Raw genomic sequence first — 22,550 nt, 5'->3', positions numbered from 1 at the left:
ACATTCCTTCTCTGAGGTTTGCAGGATGTAAACACCACTCAGTTCCAGTGAATTGATTTAAGTGCGCAGGAATCTCCTTTTCTGCAGCACGCTGAACTCCTCTCTGACGCAGCTGCAGAAAAACATCTTTTTTTTCATGCGTTGGAATGAAAACTTTCCTTAGAAAGAAATAACTGCACTCACCTTGATTTTCTTCTATGCCTCAAACCAGAAGAAAATCTGCCACAGAAATGAGCTGCACTGCATCCACTACCCATCAGTCTGTAACACATCAGGCAAGTTATTTTTTTCAAGCATGTTTATAGGAAGGCACAGCTTTTTGTGTATGAAGGCCTATTCAGTAGTTTAATAATGGGACATGATGTTGTAGTACTCCTTCCTTCAGGAAGTATCTGACGCACATCTTTTTCTTTTTTCGTTAAGCTTAGTGCCAATTTTCACGCTGAGTACAGTGTGTACCCTTCAAGAACACTGACACGTATCCTGCATTATTGCCCAGGGCTGTTTGGTCTAACTGTTTTTCCTCTTCCCATTCTGTGGCATCCTAATGGCCCAGCTACACCACTCCTTGTATCTGAAGGAGTCACAGTGTGTTTCTAGAAGTCAGGCTAGGGTTGGAGACAGTGTGTACTAACCAGCATCCATGCAGTGTTTGTGGTGAGAGAAGCAGAAGACTCGTGGAGCCTTCATGATTAGCTGCTTGTTAGAGAGACAATTGGTTCATCGCATGGAGGAAAACAGAATGCGATGCTAAAAATCAAAGCACGCTTGAAAAAGTGTGCAGGATTTTACTGAAAGTGAAACGCAGTGGTACTTTAAAAGAATCATCTTTACTCTGTATGATGACAAGAAGAAAGGATGTCTGAATACAGTCATCGCTAGCTGTGAGCACAACGCTTCACCCACCATACCTTCTGTTTATGGTGGGCAAGAGCTCAGAGGAAAATGTTTTCTTTTTTTTTTTTCTTTTCTTTTGGCCTGTCCCGTTTGGCTCTTTTGCCATCAGAATTGTTGTCTAAAGGCAAAGAAAGATGCCCAACGGATTTACTTTACCAAACTGACCATCCCAGCCTTGCCGTAATGGTCCATTTGATTCACCTTTTATTGTTTATTTTATTTTCACTTAATGAATACGGGACAGACTTGACTGGGGGAAAGAAGGGGAGAAAGAAAGAGGGAAAGAGAAACAGCTGAGAAGAGGGACGGGGGAGAAGGGCAAAAGACAAAAACCAACAGAACGGGCAGAGAAAAAAAATGCATATATCAATCACCTGGATCACCTGCTGAGAAAGAAAAAAGAAAGCAAGCAGAAGAGAACAAGAGTAATAGAATAAACAACATCACAATGATATATGGGAATATGACAGTAAATACTAAATGTTAAACATTATTGTGCAGCACATAAGATCAACAGAACACAGTGTGCTTTGAGGTAGGAGCCAAAAAGGGTGTAGTTTGTGGCTGTGATCACCCGTGTGTACACCTGTGAGCATGGACGCGCTTGTTTTTTGTTTTTTTAAAAGGTTCCTTCATGTAATAATCTGCTAGAGGGTGTGGGGGGGCCACAGCCCCGTCCTCCAGGGCGTGAAGCAGGTGTGGAGGAGATCAAAACTCCAGACATCCAGAGGCCCCCAGAACACAAGAGACCAAGGAAGACCAACAGAGGGGCAGCTGCGCCACTGTCCCGGAAAGAGCTGAGGAGAGTCCCAGATGAGGGCTCACTCAGCAGCCGCGGAGCAGAAGCCAGGGGGAGTTGCAGTGACGCGCCCGTGAGCTCCGCCGGCAGCCAGCTGCGCCTGAGTGACCGAGCCCCAGGCCGAGAGGCCGGGGGCACCCCACCTCCGAAGTGGCCCGAGCGAGCCCCAGGCTCCAGGCCCCGATAAGCGGCCGCCAAGGAGTGAGCCGGTGTGTACCTGGACGCCCATCCCCGGACACAAAGAACCACCAACGCACCGATGTCTGAGGGGGTCCGCCACTGGCAGGGGAAGTGGTGGTAGGGGGAGATAGGCCTCCAAACCTTGGAGGGCCTGAGATGTCCCCAGAGAGGTGGCGTCTGATACCCAACCTGACATATAGACACAGACATACAGGCACACACAGATACAAACATCCATTCCCACCCTCATGCTCTCATATGCACTTACTCCACACTCAACCAACGTGGAGACAGACATAAAGAGACGTTGTACACACGATCACACTCCCCACGCATACTCTACAAACCGGGTCTAGGTGCCCCCGCCCCTGGAGGGGGGAACTGCACCCAGACCCAGGTGGTGTTTCCCTTTTCCCTGCGGTGGGGGGAGGCAGACCACCCCGACTCCGCAGCAGCAGGAAGGCTCCACACTCCAGACCGCAGTCGGACGGCCAACTCCAACTTTCCTTTGCTTTTAAGAAAGCACTGATGCTATCAGATTTGTGTTCACAGGTGTCTAATCTACCTGCATTCAAGTCCATTCTTCCCCCAAGAGTTAGGTTAAGCACATAATGTTATCAGTATTGAATACTGATGCTGACAGAAGTCGGACACAGGTCTGCGTGACCGAGAACATAATCAAAGCAAATATTTGGGCGCTTATTTTCAACATGCAAATGGTGCATCTCTCGTTCGTGTTTACATTCATATAATCTACACCCGATTCAGGCTGCACGTGCAGAGTGACATCTTCTTTTCCCTATTCATCACTGAGCTCTTGTTACCTGCGAGCTGATGAGCTGAACAGGTCACAGTGTCCCACTGTGAGGAAGAGAGACGAACTGTGATAAGAGTCACATCAGAGAAGGCAGAGTTTCGAGCCAGAATCACACCTGAAACACATATTTCAGTCCTTTTTGTAGCACGCGCACACACGCACAAATCAAGTCCACCCCTGATACATTATGAGACGGAACACACAGTACTATGCATGGACTTCTCATTGCGTTTGTGTAATTGCCAGTATGTGAAGCAGGACTTGAGGCCTGGCCCTGACTCAGCCCCCAGAGAAGCTGCTCGTCTTTATTAAGCCACCGCAGAGACCGATCCTCACTGCCTGGGCAGTAAACCAGGCTAGACTAGAAACAAGGCCCAGGGGGGAAGTCTGAATTACTAACGGAGGCTCCAAACCATAAATCTCAACTAGTGAACGCTGTGTCCCAACATGATCTGTCCACTGCTGTGTCCCCATCCCTTTGTGTGTCATACTCCTGAGTAGAAAGAGGAGTTTCATTTCATTGCCATTTCCCAGTTTCTGCAGAAACTTACATTGTAAATAAATGAATATTTGTTCCCACGAACACTCATGATTCATGAAAAAGAGGCAAATAAATAAACCCACCTTCTCTCCTACTCTCCTCTCTGTTTATCTACTATGTGGTCTAATTACACCATTATTTACTGTACACTTTAAATAATGGTGGAGAGGATGATGCATTAAATCTAATTACTGTGGTAAATGGTGACTTTCTGGATTTATTGGTTTCCTTAAAATCCTTATTTTGACACTGACAGCACTTTTTATTGTACAGTTGGTGTTTAAGGCCATTTGTATGTGATTAAGCCATGCACAGGTAAATCTACATCAAAACAAGCAAACACTAAACCAAACCTGCCTTTCTCAGATCAAAACTTTCCTGATGTCTTTACCTAAAATAGCAAAGAGAAACAAGACCACGTAATTTTTCTTATTTGTATTTCCTTTACAGGTTATGCAAGAATAAAAAGACTTTAAACAGCTTCTAAATCAGGAGAAGCAGGATAATTCCTGAGCTTAAAGTCTTTTACCTTATATACCAATATCTAACAGTCACATGCATGTCAGACTAAAACACCCCTATGCTCTGTTATTGCTGCAGCACTTACTGTTTTTTCCTCTCTCTTCTCTTCAAAACATGTTGGCACACACACCCCATTTGGTGACTGACATATGCATGTGAATCCAACCGGTGAAAGCCAGAGATCAGGCGCGGCATGAATGAGAGATGGCCACTCGAGATTTAAATATTTTACATTGTGCTTTCCAAAAGGTTGGCAATGGGCAAACTGCTAACTTCTTTTTCACAGCTAAGCGCTGTCGTTCCCCGAGTGGGAGGAGGTGCCATGTGCGTGTGCGGCGGTAGTGATGGTGCTGTTAGGGAGCTATTGTCATTGAAAGCCAGTGCCATTGCAAACACAACTGCAAAAAACCACTGCTGCCGTCGCCCTACGACTGCTACCATTCAGAGGAATGCAAATGCTGAAACACGTTGGAAGGTTTACATTTCAATGAGAGAAAAACAACCTTTTTGCCACTGAGCAGCTCAGAGCTGCTTGTGCTGGCAGGCCATTTCAATTTCCATACATCAGTGGAAATGGAAATGTGTTGCTGATAAACTGAAGAGTGAAAAGATGTGTGCTTTTCAGAGATAACTCTGTTTCTGAGTTTAAATTTGAAGTAGTGAGTATTGTTTTGTATTACACAGCTTTGAACGTATTTCTGAAACTTGTGGCACTAAATTAAATAAAGTTAATAATTACTAACCAAGCAAACAGCAGGCCAATGGACGATTTAAGTGATGAAAGTCAAATATTTTTGCAACACTTTTGGTGCTGCAAACCCAAACGCAATTCTTTTTGTTGTTTGAGAACCGCCTTAGCAGAAGCATCTTGAGGTATTTTTAACAGATGAATAACAGAAGGATTGTCTATGTGATGCATTAATTTAAGCTTTGCACATTAGTACACTGTAGCTAACAGCGCCTTCAGTTAAAGGTACGGTCAGAGTTCACTCAGTTTTGATGATGTTTTTAACGGTTTTTAGCGTGCAAAGTGTGGTTTTTTTGGGTGGTTGTCTTTTTCTAGTCTTGGAGTTACTGTCCTTCTGCATTTTCTTATGTTTTTAGTTATTAATGAATAGCCTGTTATAGCAGACCCATTTGACCCATTTTTATGGGGCACCTAAACATGCAAAAGACTTTTTGTTCTAATTATATGTTTTGTACATCCACAGTTCGGGTTATGACATGACATCATAACACAGAACAAGATTAAAAGGAAAATTTTCCCTTTAGTTTAGTCTTCTAACCGTCATAGAGAAGACTAAACCTTCACGATACAGATCGATACAGCTAGTGTCAAGAAATGTGCCATCAACCTCACTGTTTCAAAGACTATAACTTGACACACAATTGATAGCTGACAGAATAAACCACCATCCTCTAAACAGACATTCATTATTGTTTTTACGAAATGCATTCCCCCCCCCTGTCTAGCCTTCAGGTATAAGCTGGCTCCCTAAACTGTCATTCATTTAATAAAATTTGAAGAATCCCAGTTTTAAACCCTGTGTTTCAATTCACTGACATTACAAAATGACTGTCTTATAAGATTTGGCTCTGGAAAGCCTCTTAACCTGGCCTGTGCTTCTCTAACATCCCAAATGACCCTCTTTTGTGGGCTCGTGCCCCGGGCAAAGTGAAGGCTGCCTCTTGTCAGCTTTACTGCAAAAGGCGAGGCCACCTTGGGAAATCAGTCCACGCTTCTGTGTCAACAAGGACATCCTTCTGCGAACACCACCCTCCTCCCCTCCAGATTTTGACTGCCCTCCCCTCCCAATTAACTCCACATTCCTCCGTTTGCAATAAATACCCCAAATCCTCTCTGACAATTGCCCACACCACAACTAAAGGATTAGCCCCATTCTACCCTTTATAACCATCTATTGTCACCTCTATGTGAGTGACACCCTGATCCCTATAACAGGCCCTCCACTGCTTTGCTGTAGTTATAAATATCTTTCACTTAAAGGCATTAATTTGCCTCTAAGAAGCAGAAAGGAACAACAACACAGAGAGTGCACTTTACTGCAGTCACTGTGCTTTCGTGTCGGGATAAATGCTTTTCATACAGACTGAGTTATGGTGCAATGTATCATTCACAAAACAGTTTAAAGTCGTGTTAACAACCTGCTTTGCCTACCGATGTGAGTCACTCACCATTTTTGATTGTGTCAAAAGAGTGAACCCTGGCTATCCATTAGGCTAACAAATAAAAACACCCCCACAAGCATCCTCGTTTTATTATCTGTCATCATTAGCCTTCTCCCCTGATGTCGAGGAGAGAGCACCAGTGATGCTTTTAATTGTTCTGCGCTACAAATGTGCTGGTGTGTGGGCTAAAATTATGAAATTGCACCTCACTCAAAACATTCACTTAAAAAGGTCAAACCTTGGGCTTTATGTTTAACTAAAGCCCTGCACTGAGCCGTGGGGGTGAACTCCAGAAAATCCTGCATACACGCCATCAAATGTAAATACAGTATTTATGCACTATTAGCAAGAAAACAGGCACTAGCATCACAGCCAGGGTGGAGTTCACCACATCGGCTGTGATGTGGTTAAAATGAACAGCTGTGTGTGTGTGTACACCTTGCAACGATGCCTGCTTGTGAATCATGGGCACTAATTTCATATTTCAGTGCAGCTGCCTGTCATCAGCACTCTTATCAAAAATACATACCAGACCGTAATCACGGCGCAGGAGAACTGGGTGCCAAAATACCTCAGAGCACATGAGCATAAATGAAAGATGGGAGAAGGAGGAAGGGAGGGGTGTATGACAGGAGGCAAAAGAAAAATGGGACAAAAAAAAGCTAAAATGGATTAAATCACAATGGAGAGCAGCTTCAAATTGAACTTGTCATGTAACTTGTGCACAAATGTGTACCTTTAGTGGCACAGCTGGCACTAAAATGACAGAGATGAAGCGCATACGCTTGCATGAGTTTCTGTAAGGTATGCGTGAATGTGTATGATGTGTGGGAGGGGGTGTATTGATGCAACATCAACAGCCATTAACCCCCTGTGTGGACAAGTTTAGGGGCATGTCTTAACAGGTCACCAGCTGCAACGCAACACAACACAGGCTGGGAGGTTGAACAGCAACGTGTGCATTCAACAGAATAGGAAATAAAATATGATATAAAAATCGTATTTAAGACATAAATAAAAGTAGTGGGTTGAATTTCAAGGATTTCTGGTAACGATGGCTCTTATACATGCGGGGTATTTGTTGTTTATTTAGGGGAGACATTTCACCACACAGCTAAAGCTTTGTTTATGTCGTTTTCTTTCCCAAATCTGTGTAATTCATAGTGACATACCTGCAGAGGACAGACAACCTTTCCCCGTTCAAAAACAAAGGGTATTTTATCAGAACACCCAGACAGAGGTCTCACCTGTTGCAAAAGCTTTCCTGCTTGAGGATAGCTTGAACATCCACGTGTAGGCGGGGACGCACGAGGAGAGGAGAGGAGGAGGGGGGGATCACCGACACCCAATCAGATGTGGCCGCTTCTGGAGCGCCATAAAAACTCCGTGGTCTCCTCTGCGCCAGCATTTACTCGCAGCTTCTCCTTCTAAAGACTGTTTTGACTTTTCCCTCCGGGTTTTTACAAGAAGAAAATAATTGACCACCGAACCACTTTGCGAGGAAAACGGAATTTACTAAACTCACTTTATTTAAAAGCTCGCTTTATACTTGGACTCAAATAGTTTCGTCTCTGCTTTGGATTGTTTTTTGACTGAGCTGACGGGCAAAAACAATGCGCCTCATCCAGAACATGACAACCATAGCGGAGTATCCAGCTTCTGAATACTCGGCCCCCAACCGGGCCATTAAAATAGCCGTTATAGGAGGCAGCGGTGTGGGGAAGACAGGTAAGAGGAAACTGGAAAAAAAATACGCAAGCATTGTAGGTAACGTATACCCTGGCGTATATGTTTAATGTTGTTTTCTCGCTTCTCCTCAGCACTCGTGGTGAGATTCCTAACAAAACGCTTCATCGGAGACTACGAGAGAAATGCTGGTAAGTTGAATATCTGTATTTTTATGAATGGAAAACGCTAAAATTGAGCTAATTGTTATTTTGTGGGGTACTAAAGGTTTTGTTCCTCCTATGTGCAGGTAATCTCTACTCCAGAGAAGTCCAGGTGGATGGAGAGCAAGTGACCATCCAAGTACAGGACACTCCTGGTGCCGAGGTGAGCAGAAAGGGACATATTATAATCTGTCTGGGCTGACTGGAGGGTAACAGAGTGGACAAAATAACCGTCTGGTTAAAAAATATCTAAGCGTCTTCAGGCACTGCTCCAAAACCGAGCATGTCTGTTTTCCTCCTGAAGTAGAGCCCTTTGTTTTGCCTGTCTAATCTTCCATTTAAGCTAATGGATGTCTGGGGCCAGAGTAAATGATACCCTGATCCACATCCAGACTTCTCAATCACCCACACCTCTCTCTTCTGGAGGAGTAATCCTATAGCTTTTGTCTGCCTCAGCTGGCATTCCAGACATTACAAAAGCTCAGTTTCATAACATGAGGAACATTTAATCTTTCCTGAAATTTGATTGATTTTGTGCATCAGAACAAGAATGCTGGAAATGTTTTTCAGAGGAAGTTGTGTTTTAATCATTGTCTTTTTTTTTCTTTTTTTTTCCCCCAGATGACAGATAATGGCATCAGTCTACCTGACCATGTGACCTGCTCCATTCAGTGGGCGGATGCTGTGGTGCTGGTGTACTCTGTGACTGACCGCAGCAGCTTTGATTTGATCGATCAGTTGCACCAGCTGGTTGTTCGCAGCAGCGGTGCCAGTATGCCCCCAGTAATCCTGCTGGCCAATAAGGCAGACCTGTTGCACCTGAGGCGAGTCGACTCCCAGCAGGGTCCCATTCTGGCTGGAAACCTGGGCTGCTCCTTCTATGAAGTATCTGCCAGTGAGGATTACAACCAGGTACACGGGGCTTTCCACAGGCTGTGCTGCCAGCTAGCCAAGCAGCCACCCCCTGCCTCTAGCTCCCCACCCACCTCTGCTAGTGGTGTCACAGAGAAGAGGCGCTCTCTCCTCATCCCCAGACCAAAGTCTCCCAATATGCAGGATCTGAAGAGGCGCTTCAAGCAGGCGCTGTCTGCCAAAGTCCGGACTGTCACCTCAGTGTGAGGAGCGCTACAAGCTGAAAGTGGTTGAGAGTGGCCACAGAAAGTACTAAACGTTGGAAAAGAGGACGGAAGATTCACGCTTCTCCAGTGAAGTCCTGCTCCAGTTCAGCTGGTGTGATATGAACAGTATAGCAGGAGGCAGATGAATCTTTGCAGAGATAAATGGCGTCTTGGTGAGATGGAGTCTGTCCTGTCAGATGACTCAAAGAGCAGCGGTGAAGCAGTTCAGGGGGAGAAAATTTCCCTTTGAGGACAGAAACAGCCGATTGAAGCTGAGAGAACTAAAAACTGAATATAAAAATTGTACATAAAGCCCTCCTGGCAACAACAGCTCTGAAGGACTGCTTATTTTTAGCTGTACTGTGCCTGTTGTGGCTGTTCTTTATTCAGACTGCCACTTCATCAAGGCTAAACGCCGGCATTATTATACCAGCCACTTAAGCTGGGTCTCAGTGCAGCTCTCGGTGTGTTCACTCTCATATTTGAATATCTGCAGTTTATTTTTTGCAACTTACAAAAGCATCATTGTGCATGATTGATGAGTGAGGGAAGGGTGGGGGTTGAAGTATCCTTGTGGGGTAGCAGCCACTATGTAGCATGTGTTGGTGATTATCACTGATGCACTTTATTAAAAAGAGTCCAAAGGGCCTATTGTTATTTATTTGTTACAAGTTCTTTTTCATAATAAAAATATTAAGAACTTCCAATAAAATGTCTCTGGAGCATTATTCATTTTGCATGTGTGGAATAAAGTTTACAAACAATAGATTATAGAACTTCTGAGTCACTGATGTCCTTGGGACTGTAACACTAATAAACTGCATTCATACTGGGAGCAGATGACGCACACAGAACAAGGTAGTCTGACCCATGAATACAGCAATTCTTAAAAAGGCTTAGATATCAGACTAGTGATGAAAAGCATGGACACAATGGAAGCATGACTGTACAGCCGCTTCACAGATCTTGTGAGCTGTTTAAAATTAAAAGCTCTGTGCAGTCCTTGACCTCCCAAAAAGTATTTTGACTAAAGAATGAAGCTGCTGATGCGACTGCAGCCAAATCCTTATGGGTTTTTTTTCCCCCTCTTTCAGAGCTGACCTTGTTTTCATTAGAGACCTCGAACAACTGCACCGGTCCCAAAGATGAGGTGAAAATTATATTAAAACATCCAATTGCATCAGTTTACTGGCAATTCAGAACCTAATCAGGGAATTCTGTTCAAGCCTGCCAGACGAGGATTTGCTGAATTACACCTGTGTTTGACAAAATGAGGGAGATTCGAGAATGGCCCCAGTTGTGGGTGAATTTCTGAGCTTTAGCTGTGATGATTCATGTTGGAGAGAACAAAGAGAGACGGGAGAGTGGGAGGGATGGAAGGTGGAGGTGAGGTCTAAGTGTGAGCAATTTATCGGCCTTGGCAGGCAGTGTGAAAGGCTTTGTTAATTATCCTGGTCTTATTTGTCACCATATGATGTTTGCGAGGGGATGATGTTAACAGAGAGTGTGTATTCTTCCGGCCACAACAGCATGCTGTCCATTGTTAACACTTCTAATGGGTTCACACACAGAGACCTGCTTTAAACAGCTAACTTGACCTCTTGTGTCCTGTGTATATATGCAAATAAAAGACATCACACATGGGTGTCTGAAAAGTGACTTTATTGCTTTATATTAACATTTGATGGAATTTTACGCCTCACGCTTAGAGAGGTGGCTTTTTACAGAACAGGAATGTTGCTTCATTTGCATGTCGTCTGTTGACACGCCATTTTAATTTCTCATGCCCTCTTCACACCTCAGTGTTTAGATGTTCGAGGTGCATGTGTTCATCCGCGTGTTAACACCTGCGTTTCCGTTTTTACACACCGATATCAGGTACCAGTCTCTGGGTGCCGAAGAGCAGCTCGGGGATGTCTGTCGGTCTTAGTAACCTGGTGGAGAGAACGAGCACCTGGAGTGGGGAACAACACACTCGTCAGAGTTAAAGGATGTCAACATGTGCAAGCCGACACTTATAAATGAAGCACATGTTGAGAAATTCGCAAGGTGGAAATCCAAGAGCTGCGTGAATCAGTTTCTGTTGTAGGTGGGTTATTTTGTTAAGTAGTAGTACTCAGAAGGTTTTGGCTTCTTTTGGGTTTTTTTTGAGCTGTCAAACAAATGATGTTTTGGTTGGTGACTCGCAAACCAAAGTTGATCTTTTCATTTTAAAGTCTTTGTAAGGGTGATGTTAAATCAAAGACAGCAGTTATCCATACATTTAGTTTGGAGAATAAATATGACTGGAATAATTCAGTAAGTTCATTCAGACATAGGGAACGAATACAATCCTGCCATAACTTTTACTTTATAAGTACGTTACTGACAAAAAGCTTTATAAAATCATTTTGCAGGTTTTTGTATGTAAAGAATAGAAGCACTGAAAGTTAGGCAACAGCTGAATGAGCACAGGATAGAGTTACAGCGTCGATCCAGAAACGTTATTTATTTATTTTCACGTAAACTTTGGCACAGGTTTGGATGCGAAAGATGGAAATAGAAAATGCAGGAATTATGTCAAGTGCATCCAGTTGCTGTGCAGCACGTGTGAGGCTTTACTTGTGGGTGAATTTGGATGGCTGGCTGCTTGGCTGCCCGTCACATTTTTCAGTTAATAAGAAGCTCAATAAGATTGTAAAATATGCTCAGTAAAATTCAACATCAACACAGTATCACACTGCTTTGTGAGCCTGTGTGTTTTGTGATCTTTAATACTTTGCAGCATATCTGTTAAAAATGCAGTTGATATGAGGTGTGTGTGCGATGACTAAGATGACTGTTGTTGTTGTTGTTGTTGTGGAGAAGCTGTTTTACAGCAGTTGGACCATGAAACACAATCTCCTCCCAGAGGCTGATAAGGTGCAAATACCACTCACATGCTGGAAAGCATTGATGCGTCATTGATACGTAATCTTGGGTGTCATTGTCGATCTTTAAAGATGATAAGAAATAAACTCGGCCTCCTGGTCTTCTTTTCTTGGGCGTTTCTCATGATAACTGCTTTAACTGAGTTTTCTATGACTGACAGCAGAACAGCTGAATACAGTTAGAGTGTGGCGTCTATGCTCAGACACACATAGAAGTTAGGAATTGATGACGCAACCCCCATCTGGGAGGATACAGGTGGATGCTAGGATGGTGGAGCAACAGGTTCTCATCCCAACACGTTAAGGGGCATGAGAGCGGGTTTGCATGAATCTATAAATGTGTTAAGGTTGGGTTCAGGGCTGTAATAGAAAGCCGCAAGCGTTTCATAAGGACGTAGAAGGGTACATTTAGCGTTACTATGAGACGCCTAGGGGCACGACAAATCGTTGATATGTTACGCACTGGGAATGATAATGCTCTGGCTGGACAGGTTTAAACAGGAGGTAGTGATGTAGGGCACTAAACCGTCAGAGGGAGAGGTGGGACATTTTGCAGCTTACATAGATTGCCAAATTGGGAGAGCTTATTGTGTATGACCTAAGTTCTGATAAGGCTCATTGTTAAATGAAATCCATTACGGGTGACAACCCCATGAAGCGATTGCCAGTAGTGTGCAATATAAGGCATTTTAAGGTCTGTCTTTTTGCTTACTGCATTAACCCATATCTGCTTTTTGATAATTTTTACCTTGCGCCTATCCAAATTCTTGTTTGGTAGTGTAATGGATGTTGGATCAGTGGTTGTTTTCTCTTACGCAGCTCTGGATTCAGATGCAGCTTTCAAAAACGTAACTTTAAAATGACAGAAGTACACAGCTGAACGGCTTTAGCTGAAGTATGCACTCCTATAGTTCTGCAGACCTCTTCTGATGTTGTATAACAGAGAAGCCCTGTTTCTTTGCAGCAGCGTTGACTTAACTCTGCGCCCTTAACTGCCTAGAACAGCAGTGGCTGTTTGTGGTGGCAGAGTGACTGTATTTCAGAAGAATTACATCCAAGTGCAAAAGCAAAACGTCGCTGTTTGTTTTCAGTGTAAATACTCATGAATGTCTGGTCCAAACACATCACATAAAGTGTGAGCACATCTCTGTGTAAGGGTTAGAGTGCGTGTGGCCCTGCAGGTTATTATATAAGCTGGTCTTTATTCAGTTCTTCTGATTACAGATGGGGGGGCTTTGATCTTTGCCAAGCCTTTCATTGCCTCTGGCCTCTTTCTCGAAGCCTTTTATTAAGACGAGCCTCATGTCCCTCGCGTATTTCTTGCACTCCTCTCATCCAGAGGAAATGCATCATCTGCATGTTTTGTGTGTTAGTGTTGATTGCATATGCAATAAGCACTCAAACCACCCAAACACACAGACAGGCAGACAGACTCAACATCTTGTGTATGCAATTAGTGTATTAAAAGGTGTAAAGATCAGATGACATGCTCACCTTTATGCCTGATCAGAGCCACCTGTTTATGTAGGTCAGTACTTAGGTTTGCTCATGCAGTCAGTCTTTGCTTGAAATTCAGCAGATACTACTGAGTATGGAACTTAAGGATTGCTTGATACTGTTAATGTTAAATTTCTAATAATCTTTTATATCACCAGTGGCTTTTGTCACAGGAGAGGGTAACAAAGCTTGGATAGCTATAATATAATATAATATAATATAATATATACTCACTAGCTCCTTTAACAGGCCCACCTGTTCAACTCTATGTTAACACAAATATCTAAACAGTCAATTGCATGGCAGCAACTCAAAGCATTTAAGCAAATAGAGATGGCCAAGATAACCTACTGAAGTTCAAACTAAGCATCACAATGGGGAAGAAAGGTGATTATATGGTTGCTGGTGCCAGACAGGCTGGCCTGAGTATTTCAGAAACTGCTTATCTGCTGCGATTTTCCCATACAACCATCTCTAGGGTTTACAGAGAATTATCTGGCAGGAAGAAAATATCCAGTGAACAAAAGTTCTCTTCATAAAAAAGGCTGGTTGATGCCTAAAGTCAGAGGAAAATAGCCAGAGTGCAGAAGAGGATCTCTAAACGTATGACATGTCGAATGCTGAAGCAGATACGCCACAGCAGCGGAAGAACACGCCAGGTGGCACTTCTGTCAGTTAAAAACATGAAACTAGGATTGTACAGTCAGAATTTTGAATAAACAACATGAAAGCATGGATCCAATGGTGTAGTGGTGTAGGGGATGTTTTCTTGGTATACTCTGTGCCCCTTAGTGCCAACTGAGAATTATTTAAATCCCGCAGACTATCTTGTTGCTGACCATGTCTATCCCTTTATAGCCACAGTGTATCCATATTCTGATATATTTTGTTAGCTTTTCAAGTTAAAACATCTCAAACCCGTCCACTAATAAAGTGTCCATTCAGTGTATATTACTATAAACAGTTCAACATAAAGCAAAATATGGAGCTCAGGCATTAGGTTTCTGAATTAAATGAAACTATATTTTTAGTTGTAAGTTTAATCACTTTGTATGGCATCACTTTAAGTGATATGACGGTAAAAGTTATTTCAGTGCTCATTCTTGAGGTTAAAGCATGCAGGTAAAGCTTGCTAGCATGGATCTCAATTCTGCTTTAAAACATGATGTGTTTCATTTAATTTTACCAGTGAAGCCATTTGTAGTTTGAACAAAACATTTCCCCAATTATTGAACTGGACTGGAAGCAGAACTGGGAAAGAGCAACGTCACCTGACAGCGACAGGCCACAGACTCACCTGGGTCCCCGGTCTGTGTGTGGCAACAGTCTCTTTGATGAGACGAAGTTCTGATGGTGTGACTCCACCAACCATGAAGAGGAGGAGCAGAGGGTTGTCGCCAGGATGTGGACGGCTCACCTGGAGTTAAGACGAGACATTTTGACAGGTATTTTTAGGCCACTGGAGTTGTTTATGCTGCTTCTTTCCTTCCTTTAATAAACATATATTTTTGTCCACTGAACACTTTATATCATCTCTTTTCTATATAACACCTCTGCCATCTCTTATGTATTATTGCTGAGTCACCTCTCAGCTGGATTCCTGTGATATTGTGGTGCCACTGATCACAGTGCACCTGCTAACAACACTCGGAGTGAGACGTCTCCTCACACTGGTGTCATGATGGCTAACACGTGGACATGTAAGCTCTACACACACACTTACACAACACACAGACACCTAAATATCCCACATCACCTGTGTCAGGGCGCATCTCACAGACTGATATAAAAAAAATTGTGCTAGCACATTATTAACTGTCATTTAAAATGCTGTTTTAACACCAGGTAATGTCTGGTGCTTATGGTGGTGAGCAATGGCTTTGTACTATTGGTCAGCGGGCAGCGGTCAGGACGAGCCTGTGAATGCTAACCAAGCAATCAGAGCTGCAGGGGGTGGACCTAAGGAGAGAGTGGCTATCCACGTGAAGCAGCAGCAGGCTGGGATAAAGCATGTCAGGGATGATTCAACATGTGTTCATGGGAAATTTTGGGAACTTGCTCAGCTCAAGCTGTATGTTGTACATCTAGGCAGATCTGGTGGGACTTCTAAACAATGCAGACATGGCATCCCCATGTGTAAGTAAATCCCCACTAGTGTGTTCCCTGGATCTGAACCTCACATGGTGAGGGAGGGGCTGTGAGCTGAAATGTGCTGCAGAGTGTGTCTGAGGAAAAGAAAACATACTTTTAGACATCATCTGTGGACTTCTTCTACAATGCCACTCACCAAACTGTTAAATGTGAATTCTCAAAAAAAAAAAAAAATTCTCAACATTATCTGCCTCTGTCTTTTGCTAGACACCAGCTATTAATTTCTTTAATAAAAAAATAAATGAAGTTGAGTTTAGTTCAATTTAAAGCAGTCCATAAAAACACAAAGATGAGCACAAAACACAGAATCATGGCAAATATCAACTGAATAATTAGAAAAAAAATCTATAAATATATATAAAATTATTAAGCAAAAATAAAACTTTTTTGGGATTATGGATATAAACTAGTGCTTTCAGCGTTAATCTCGTTAAAATGACGTTAGCGCCATAACTGCATTAACGCACCAAATCTCCGTTAATGAGTTAGCGCATGTGTGCCCAGGAGTGTGGGGCTGCACGGTGTTAACGCGTTAGCATGGTTAGCTTGCTAACGTGGCGCTAATATCATTTTGACGAGATTAACGCTGACAGCACTAATATAAACCCATTTTAGGTTTACATTTCTCAAGTTTCACTACTGCTTGGTTAGTAATATGTTGGCATCAAGATGGTATCATCCATCCAAACTACATGTGACTGCAGCAGTCTGCTAGCAAACAGAGAAATCACAAAAGAGGTTTTTGGTGAAGCATCCTGTTTGCACCCAGTTTCATTCAGCTGCAGCGGGCAAACTCCATCAACCACCTGGTTAATGCACATTTCTGTCTAGCAACCAGATGTTAATAAGTGGTTGCTGAGTGGTCTCCAAGCCTTTGTGACTGATGCCTTAGCTTGACTTGTCCTGCTAACTAACTAATCAACACTATGCTTAATTAGTGTAGATGGACCCTCTGGGCTAAGATTTCCCCTTTGACATCTGGTAACCATTAATAGGTAAACCAAAACAAAATAGGATCAGTTAGTTTATCTATTCTGCTTGTCAGAGAATTCAAGTAAAGAAGCAATCTGATGTGCAGAAATAATGGAAACCCTTCACAAACGAGCCCCGAACTTAACTGCAGAAAATCAAACGTTTACTGTTTTGGATTTTCTGTTCTGATGAGTTTATTTAAATGCTTCTAATAAAGGAAAAAAAAATAGTTCCCATGCAGAGATCAATAAAGATGTCCTTATCTTTATCACAAAAACCGTTCAGATTTCTGATAAAATGTAGCTGCAGGGTGCTCACAAACAGCAGATTTCAATCTACACAAAGTGAAGAAGTAAAGTCTTCACTACACTTGTAGCACACAGAACAACTTTATGGCTTGACCAACACGATAAGGTCATCAGGGTTATCAGATGACGACCATGATGAGGCTACAAGCTGAAACGCGCCAGTCAAGCAACAACGTTGTTCTATAAAATACAAGTGTTGTTGTTTTGACCACTCCAGACTTTCTCCTCTCCTCCATGCACTATTTGCATTTGTAAATTGTGCAAGATAAATCACTCTGTGATTCTCTGGTGTCAGTCATAGGCAAGAACTATGGTTGCATTAACATTACAAGATCGCTTGTACAACTGGGATTCTGTTTAAACAAAGACTAAATATGGTACACCAGACACACAAATAATTTGGTTACAGACAGTTTAAGATGACAGTTTGAAACAACACTGCACAGGCTTTCAGCAGGTCACGGTCCAGACAGCAGGGTCCACTGTGTTTTAATAATGTAAACTGTGTTCACAGTAAACTCTTTGGCTGAAAATAGAAGTTTTATAGGAGGTGTTTTATGGCATAAAGGGTGTGCACTGGGCTCCTATAGACTACAAGGTCAGTTTTATAGGTTTAGGTTGTCTGACTTGGTGGTTCTTGAGCCAAGTTTCTTAATTTGAGTGAAACCAGGCCACAGTTACACAACTTGTCTAATTCCTTCCCTTCTGGGTAATCATCAGTTTAAGCGGGCCCAGATGTGAGATCAGATCAGATCAGACTGTGGAGAGTGATCCACTCTGCAGGAAATGTACATTATGCATAGTGTTAGAAAAAAAAAACTCAGACTAGTGCTAAAATAATGAAAGAATAATGAAAGAATAAGCCAATTATCAACGACTTTTAACAATTAAACTTTGCAAATCCAACTGCATTACTTCTTTCTTTTCTGTTTCGGTTCCCATTAAGGTCTTGCTCTTTAAGAGCCTCAATATCATACTGTGCTGCTGTCATCTGAGGATTATTTTCTGCCTTAAAATAAATGTGATTCTTTGAAGTAGTGACCTGGTATAGCTTCTACTGTGAGCTGGATATCCAATTTGAAGGCTTTATGACCAGATCCAGGCAAAAACGTTGGGGTACGGCGGCAGACAACAGTTTCAGTTCTCATATGTGTTTTTTCTGCAAATCTTTCTGCAAAAGTTGCAAATTCATTGCTATCCTAGATATCCTAGAAATATCACAGATATTTTTAAAAAAAATCGTATAATACATATTATGGTCACCTACTGATCGGAAGGTTGCTGGTTTGATCCCTGACTCCTCCAGTCTGCATGTCAAGTATCCTTGGGCAAGATACTAACTACAAGCCAGGCTTGTAATATTGTAGCATCAATTTCTACCAGGACAACTTTCTACAACAAAATCACTGAAGCGTTCTTTGGGTTGGTTTATGCCAGTGTGTTGCACTGTAGCATAACATTTATATTGTTAAGTAGTTATTACATAACAGTACATCTTGTAGAGTTAAAGAGTAATAGAAAAGCAGTAAGGAATTAAAGAAACTAATTAAGTACCCCAACACTGTCGACAAATGTAATGCCATTAGGCTGGAAACATTGTGGAGATGAGGCTAATACACATATAGATCCCAGAGATCAAAAATCACCCATAGGTGACAGGCACTGGAATATCATGAAGATATTCATCTCCACAGACTATAAGGCTTCATGCTTTTTCATCAGTAATCTCTGATTTTCTTCAAATGAGCTCCCAAAAGTGACTCATTTTTACCAGTTATACAATAAAGATGTCTCATTCTTGGGAATCAAGAAAAATAGTCAGCAAACCCTTTCTAGTTATATCACTGGTTGATATGTATAACAGACTTGAGGTACAGCACAAACACTTTTGAAAATGTGTATAAAAAGTATTAGTTTGGCGGTTTATCCTCTGAAGGGTTGATTTTTGTCCAAAAAGTATAGTCATTTCATTCAGCTTTGTGTGGGATTTCTGAAATCTGCCATATCCAAAAAATTGCGATGCAATATAAGATTTAAATGAAAATTTGTTTAAAACTATATTTGACTATAAACAAAGTACAAAGACATCGTAATAAAAAGCGGAAGCTGAAAAACTGATAGTTTATTTGGAACATGATGCTAGCAACATGTTGGTAAAAACTGGCACAGGAATATGGTACGACATGTTTATCACTGTGAAGACTGACTTTTCTTTTTTATAACTGCAGTCATTTAGCAACCAAAGAAATCAGTTGCTTTCGTGTGAAAGTGAATGGTAAAGGGTTGACATCGGCTTTCAGTGGCTTGACAGTTTGGGATCTACATTGGGATTTTCTGTTTCACAGTATACCAAATGTCTGGAATGCAGGTTCCGCATGCACATTTCAGTATAAATGATGCCTTCAGAGAGTGCATGTTACCAGAGCCATGTGTACTAATGTAACCCAGTTGTAAAGTTTCCATATTTAATCTTTTATGTATTCGTCCATTCATACATTTTCTTAACAGTTTATCCAATTTAAGTATAAATAACTCAAATCAGGTAATTTCTTCTGCGACAGAGCTGACTCTGTTGCATATAAGTGTTTGTGAGGAATGTCTAACCTTCATGAACATACTGAAGCCGGTCTTCAACAGGTCTGTAAGACCTCCAGACATGTGCTCGATGTCAGGACATTCACGTCGATCAGGGTGAAAGACTTCCTCTAGAATCTGCCGCAGGAAAGGTCGATAGGTCGCCTGTAAAGCATAAATATCAAACCACACAAATAAGCATGCTTAACATCTCCAATGACAGTGGAGGTTTTTCTTTATAACAGCCTCTATGCAAATATACAGATTGCTACAGGTTGGGGGTTGAGGAACTGTTGGTGTCTTTGTGGAGTCCATATTGTTCTGGGCTTTTAGCCCCTGCGTGATTATGTGAATGGCTCTGGGTGTTAGACAGTGAAGTTATAAACAGCCCTGTTCAAGCTCTGCACAGGCTGCTGACTTATGAGTCAATTCAGGAAGAGCTTTTAAAACAGCGCAGTAAAGAACCCCACATGGTTATATGTGGCTAAAAAAAGCACTCTGGCCAACCATGTGGGTGATAAAGGGATGAATCAAATGAAGAATGTGATATTCCATTAACATGATTCCCAGAAACTAAGATTATTCAGACAGGGATATTTAAGTTCATGCTGACTAGTTTAACTATTCTATGTCCAGTCTGAATTATTATTAGCAGCAAATGGTTGTGGATGGTTTACTGTGAACTTTGGTGAACACATCAATCCCCCCTTTCGCCTTAGACAGCTTAGTGTGTGATGTAACTTGCTTCTTCAAAGTAGACACCTGGCCCACTTTTCCAAAGTTTCAGCAGCCTTGCTTTTATAATAACCGCAGCTTATGTTTTGTCCCACTTCACAGAAAAAAGAAGGTGTTTCAATAAAGTGTGTGTCCTTGGAGGAGCTGAATTGCACAACCTCAACTAAAGCTTCATAAATGTCTTTATTTACAGTGATCCATGGAGGAAAAAAAAAAAAAAAAAACTCTAACAGAGGACTTTTTCTGCCCAGTGACCCAGGACAAAATGAACCATTTATAGCCCTCAAAGCTAGCGGATCATGAATTCAAGGCGGATTTTTTTTTTCTCCAAGGGACCAAAGCTTGCTCTCTCAGAGAACAATAAAGACCCAGATAAGACTTGGCAAAGCCTTATTTGAGTACTGTGAATAGCATAAGTGTCTAAATAAACATTGTGAACATGTTCCAGAACTGAAAGTCTCTTTTTTACATGAGGTTATATTTGGTGGGAAGGAGCGGATTATCCTTTAGATCATTGGTAGATAATTTAATTTCCCTAGAGAAAAAAAAAAAAATTGAGCAGAACAGTTCCAGTTTCTCATGTGGACCCTTGAAAAAACTACTTGCCCACCCCCGATTTAGATCTTGCAAAGAAACAAGCACTAAAAACACACACCTACACATACAATACTGTCTAAATGTTAATGCGTCCAGGTGTTTCTGCCCACAGACATCCTCTCAATATGCATCATTCTTAACAGACACCTCAGAGCCTCCCACTCCTCAACAACCTGCAGGAGAATCCAGATTAGGCTTGGGGAAATCCTGCTGTCCAAATGATATAAACTAACATACACCTCCACCAAAATGACTGTGCAGCTTGGGTCACTCTGCACAAACAGACCTTGGAGTAAACACAATAATGATTCACCTCTGGCTCAAGCATGATCGTGCATGTGCATACGCAACATCAAGGCATAAACAACAAATCCAACCCGCAGTCACGCACTCTCCATTATCATCTGAATTTGAAAAACCTAAAACCAATACCATTAAACCAACACCCACATGTTAAAAACAATATTAGAATTAGTCATATGATAATGTCAGCGCTTAAATATTCCCTTGCAAACACAAACATGTGAGGGCACATACACACCCCCGTCAAATGTGAGTATCAGGTTTCCCCATGGGTTTTATTGGCTTTGAGGTAGATGAACGAATTAATGTTCCAAAACAACAGGTGATAAAATGAAAAACACAAATGGAGCATGGAAAACTACAGTCTGGCATGTCCCTGGAAACAACCCAGTCCAAAAATATGATAAAGTTGTACTATGCATATCATTTAAATGCCTAAAAATGGTGTTGTTTAATTCATCAGCCTGTGGACTCTTTTCTTTTTGAACATTCCTGTCAAAATATGAAACCTTTTAGCGAGTCATGCTAAATGTTAAGTATGTAAAGGAATACACTCTCTATAGCAGGATGTAGGTAGTAGGAAAACTGATGCTGCTATAGAATATATGCTGTAATTTCTTTTTAATTTACCGCCAATTGATGGCAAAACATTCTCAGACGTGGCTCTCCCCAAAACTGGGCAACACACAACCATGAGGCCATCTCCTCCCATTAATATATCAATATACTGACTAAAAATATCCATCCATCCATTCGCTTCCGCTTATCCTTTTCAGGGTCGCGGGGGTGCTGGAGCCTATCCCAGCTGTCATAGGGCGAGAGGCGGGGTACACCCTGGACAGGTCGCCAGTCTGTCGCAGGGCCAACACACAGGGACAGACAACCATCACACTCACATTCACTCCCACATTCACACCTAGTGGCAATTTGGATTAGCCAATTAACCTATCCCCACAAGCTGCATGTCTTTGGACGGTGGGAGGAAGCCGGAGTACCCGGAGGGAACCCACGCAAACACGGGGAGAACCCTGGCCTGATGGTGGAATTGAACTCAGGACCTTCTTGCTGTGCGGCAACAGTGCTAACCACCGTGCCACCGTGCTGCCTTGACTAAAAATAATTAGAAAACAATTGAATAGTAATAATTTTGAAGCAACAAGGAGTTTGCTTGACCTGTTTCCTGGCAGGAAACAGTAGCTTCCTGAACTAGAAGGCAAGAGCTGATCAAGAAACAGAAACTGTATGTTAGCAACTTTACTTATCACAAAGTAGGGCAGCCTTAAATAATACCCTCCTTTATTATTTTTTTTCTATGTAACATCTAAAAATTAATATAACTGTATATTAAATAACAATTGAAATTAATGTTTAATGTTCAATAAGAGTCATTTTCAGTCACTGCCCTCGCTGGACATTAATTTTCGTTTTCTGAATTTCATTTTTATTTTGGATGCACTTATGCTTTAGACTGCTTCACATCTCATGTAGGTGGTAATAGATTATATCTTATTACCATGTCAATGCAATGACTGGTCATAATAGAAAGAGAAA

General features: G+C 41.9%; 2 protein-coding genes across 2 annotated transcripts in view; one reads left to right on the top strand and one right to left on the bottom strand.

The window, feature by feature from the left end:
• The first annotated feature begins 7,342 nt into the window (after nucleotides 1-7,342).
• On the top strand, nucleotides 7,343-9,665 carry rasl11b (RAS-like, family 11, member B). The gene is made up of 4 exons (XM_086283833.1): nucleotides 7,343-7,674; nucleotides 7,767-7,823; nucleotides 7,922-7,998; nucleotides 8,457-9,665. Exons 1-4 carry the CDS (start codon nucleotides 7,560-7,562, stop codon nucleotides 8,952-8,954), a joined length of 747 nt encoding a protein of 248 aa, XP_086139959.1. The 5' UTR covers nucleotides 7,343-7,559; the 3' UTR covers nucleotides 8,955-9,665.
• Nucleotides 9,666-10,598: 933 nt separating this feature from the next.
• Nucleotides 10,599-22,550, bottom strand: part of scfd2 (sec1 family domain containing 2) — a 108,077-nt gene continuing 96,125 nt past the window's right edge. Inside the window, exons 7-9 of the mRNA XM_086284091.1 lie at nucleotides 19,395-19,529; nucleotides 14,657-14,776; nucleotides 10,599-10,907 (exon numbers count right to left, since the gene is read on the bottom strand). Coding sequence (XP_086140217.1) covers nucleotides 10,815-10,907; nucleotides 14,657-14,776; nucleotides 19,395-19,529 — 348 coding nt within the window. The 3' untranslated portion in view covers nucleotides 10,599-10,814. The remainder of the gene's footprint in view (nucleotides 10,908-14,656; nucleotides 14,777-19,394; nucleotides 19,530-22,550) is intronic.

The sequence above is a fragment of the Aulonocara sp. 'chitande type north' Nkhata Bay genome, linkage group LG23, assembly GCF_057382095.1.
Source record: "Aulonocara sp. 'chitande type north' Nkhata Bay isolate Kocher_YH1m ecotype deep benthic linkage group LG23, A_spYH_male_GT1.1, whole genome shotgun sequence".
NCBI classification, from domain to species: Eukaryota; Metazoa; Chordata; class Actinopteri; order Cichliformes; family Cichlidae; genus Aulonocara; species Aulonocara sp. 'chitande type north' Nkhata Bay.
The sequence above is the reverse complement of the archived record's forward strand: the minus strand, read 5'-3'. Positions and strand labels throughout refer to the sequence as shown.

Coding starts and splice junctions, on each gene's coding strand:
- rasl11b (XM_086283833.1), top strand. CDS start 7,560: ATGCGCCTCATCCAGAACATGACAACCATAGCGGAGTATCCAGCTTCT. Junction 7,675..7,766: donor CAGCGGTGTGGGGAAGACAG/GTAAGAGGAAAC, acceptor GCTTCTCCTCAG/CACTCGTGGTGAGATTCCTA. Junction 7,999..8,456: donor AGGACACTCCTGGTGCCGAG/GTGAGCAGAAAG, acceptor TTTTTCCCCCAG/ATGACAGATAATGGCATCAG.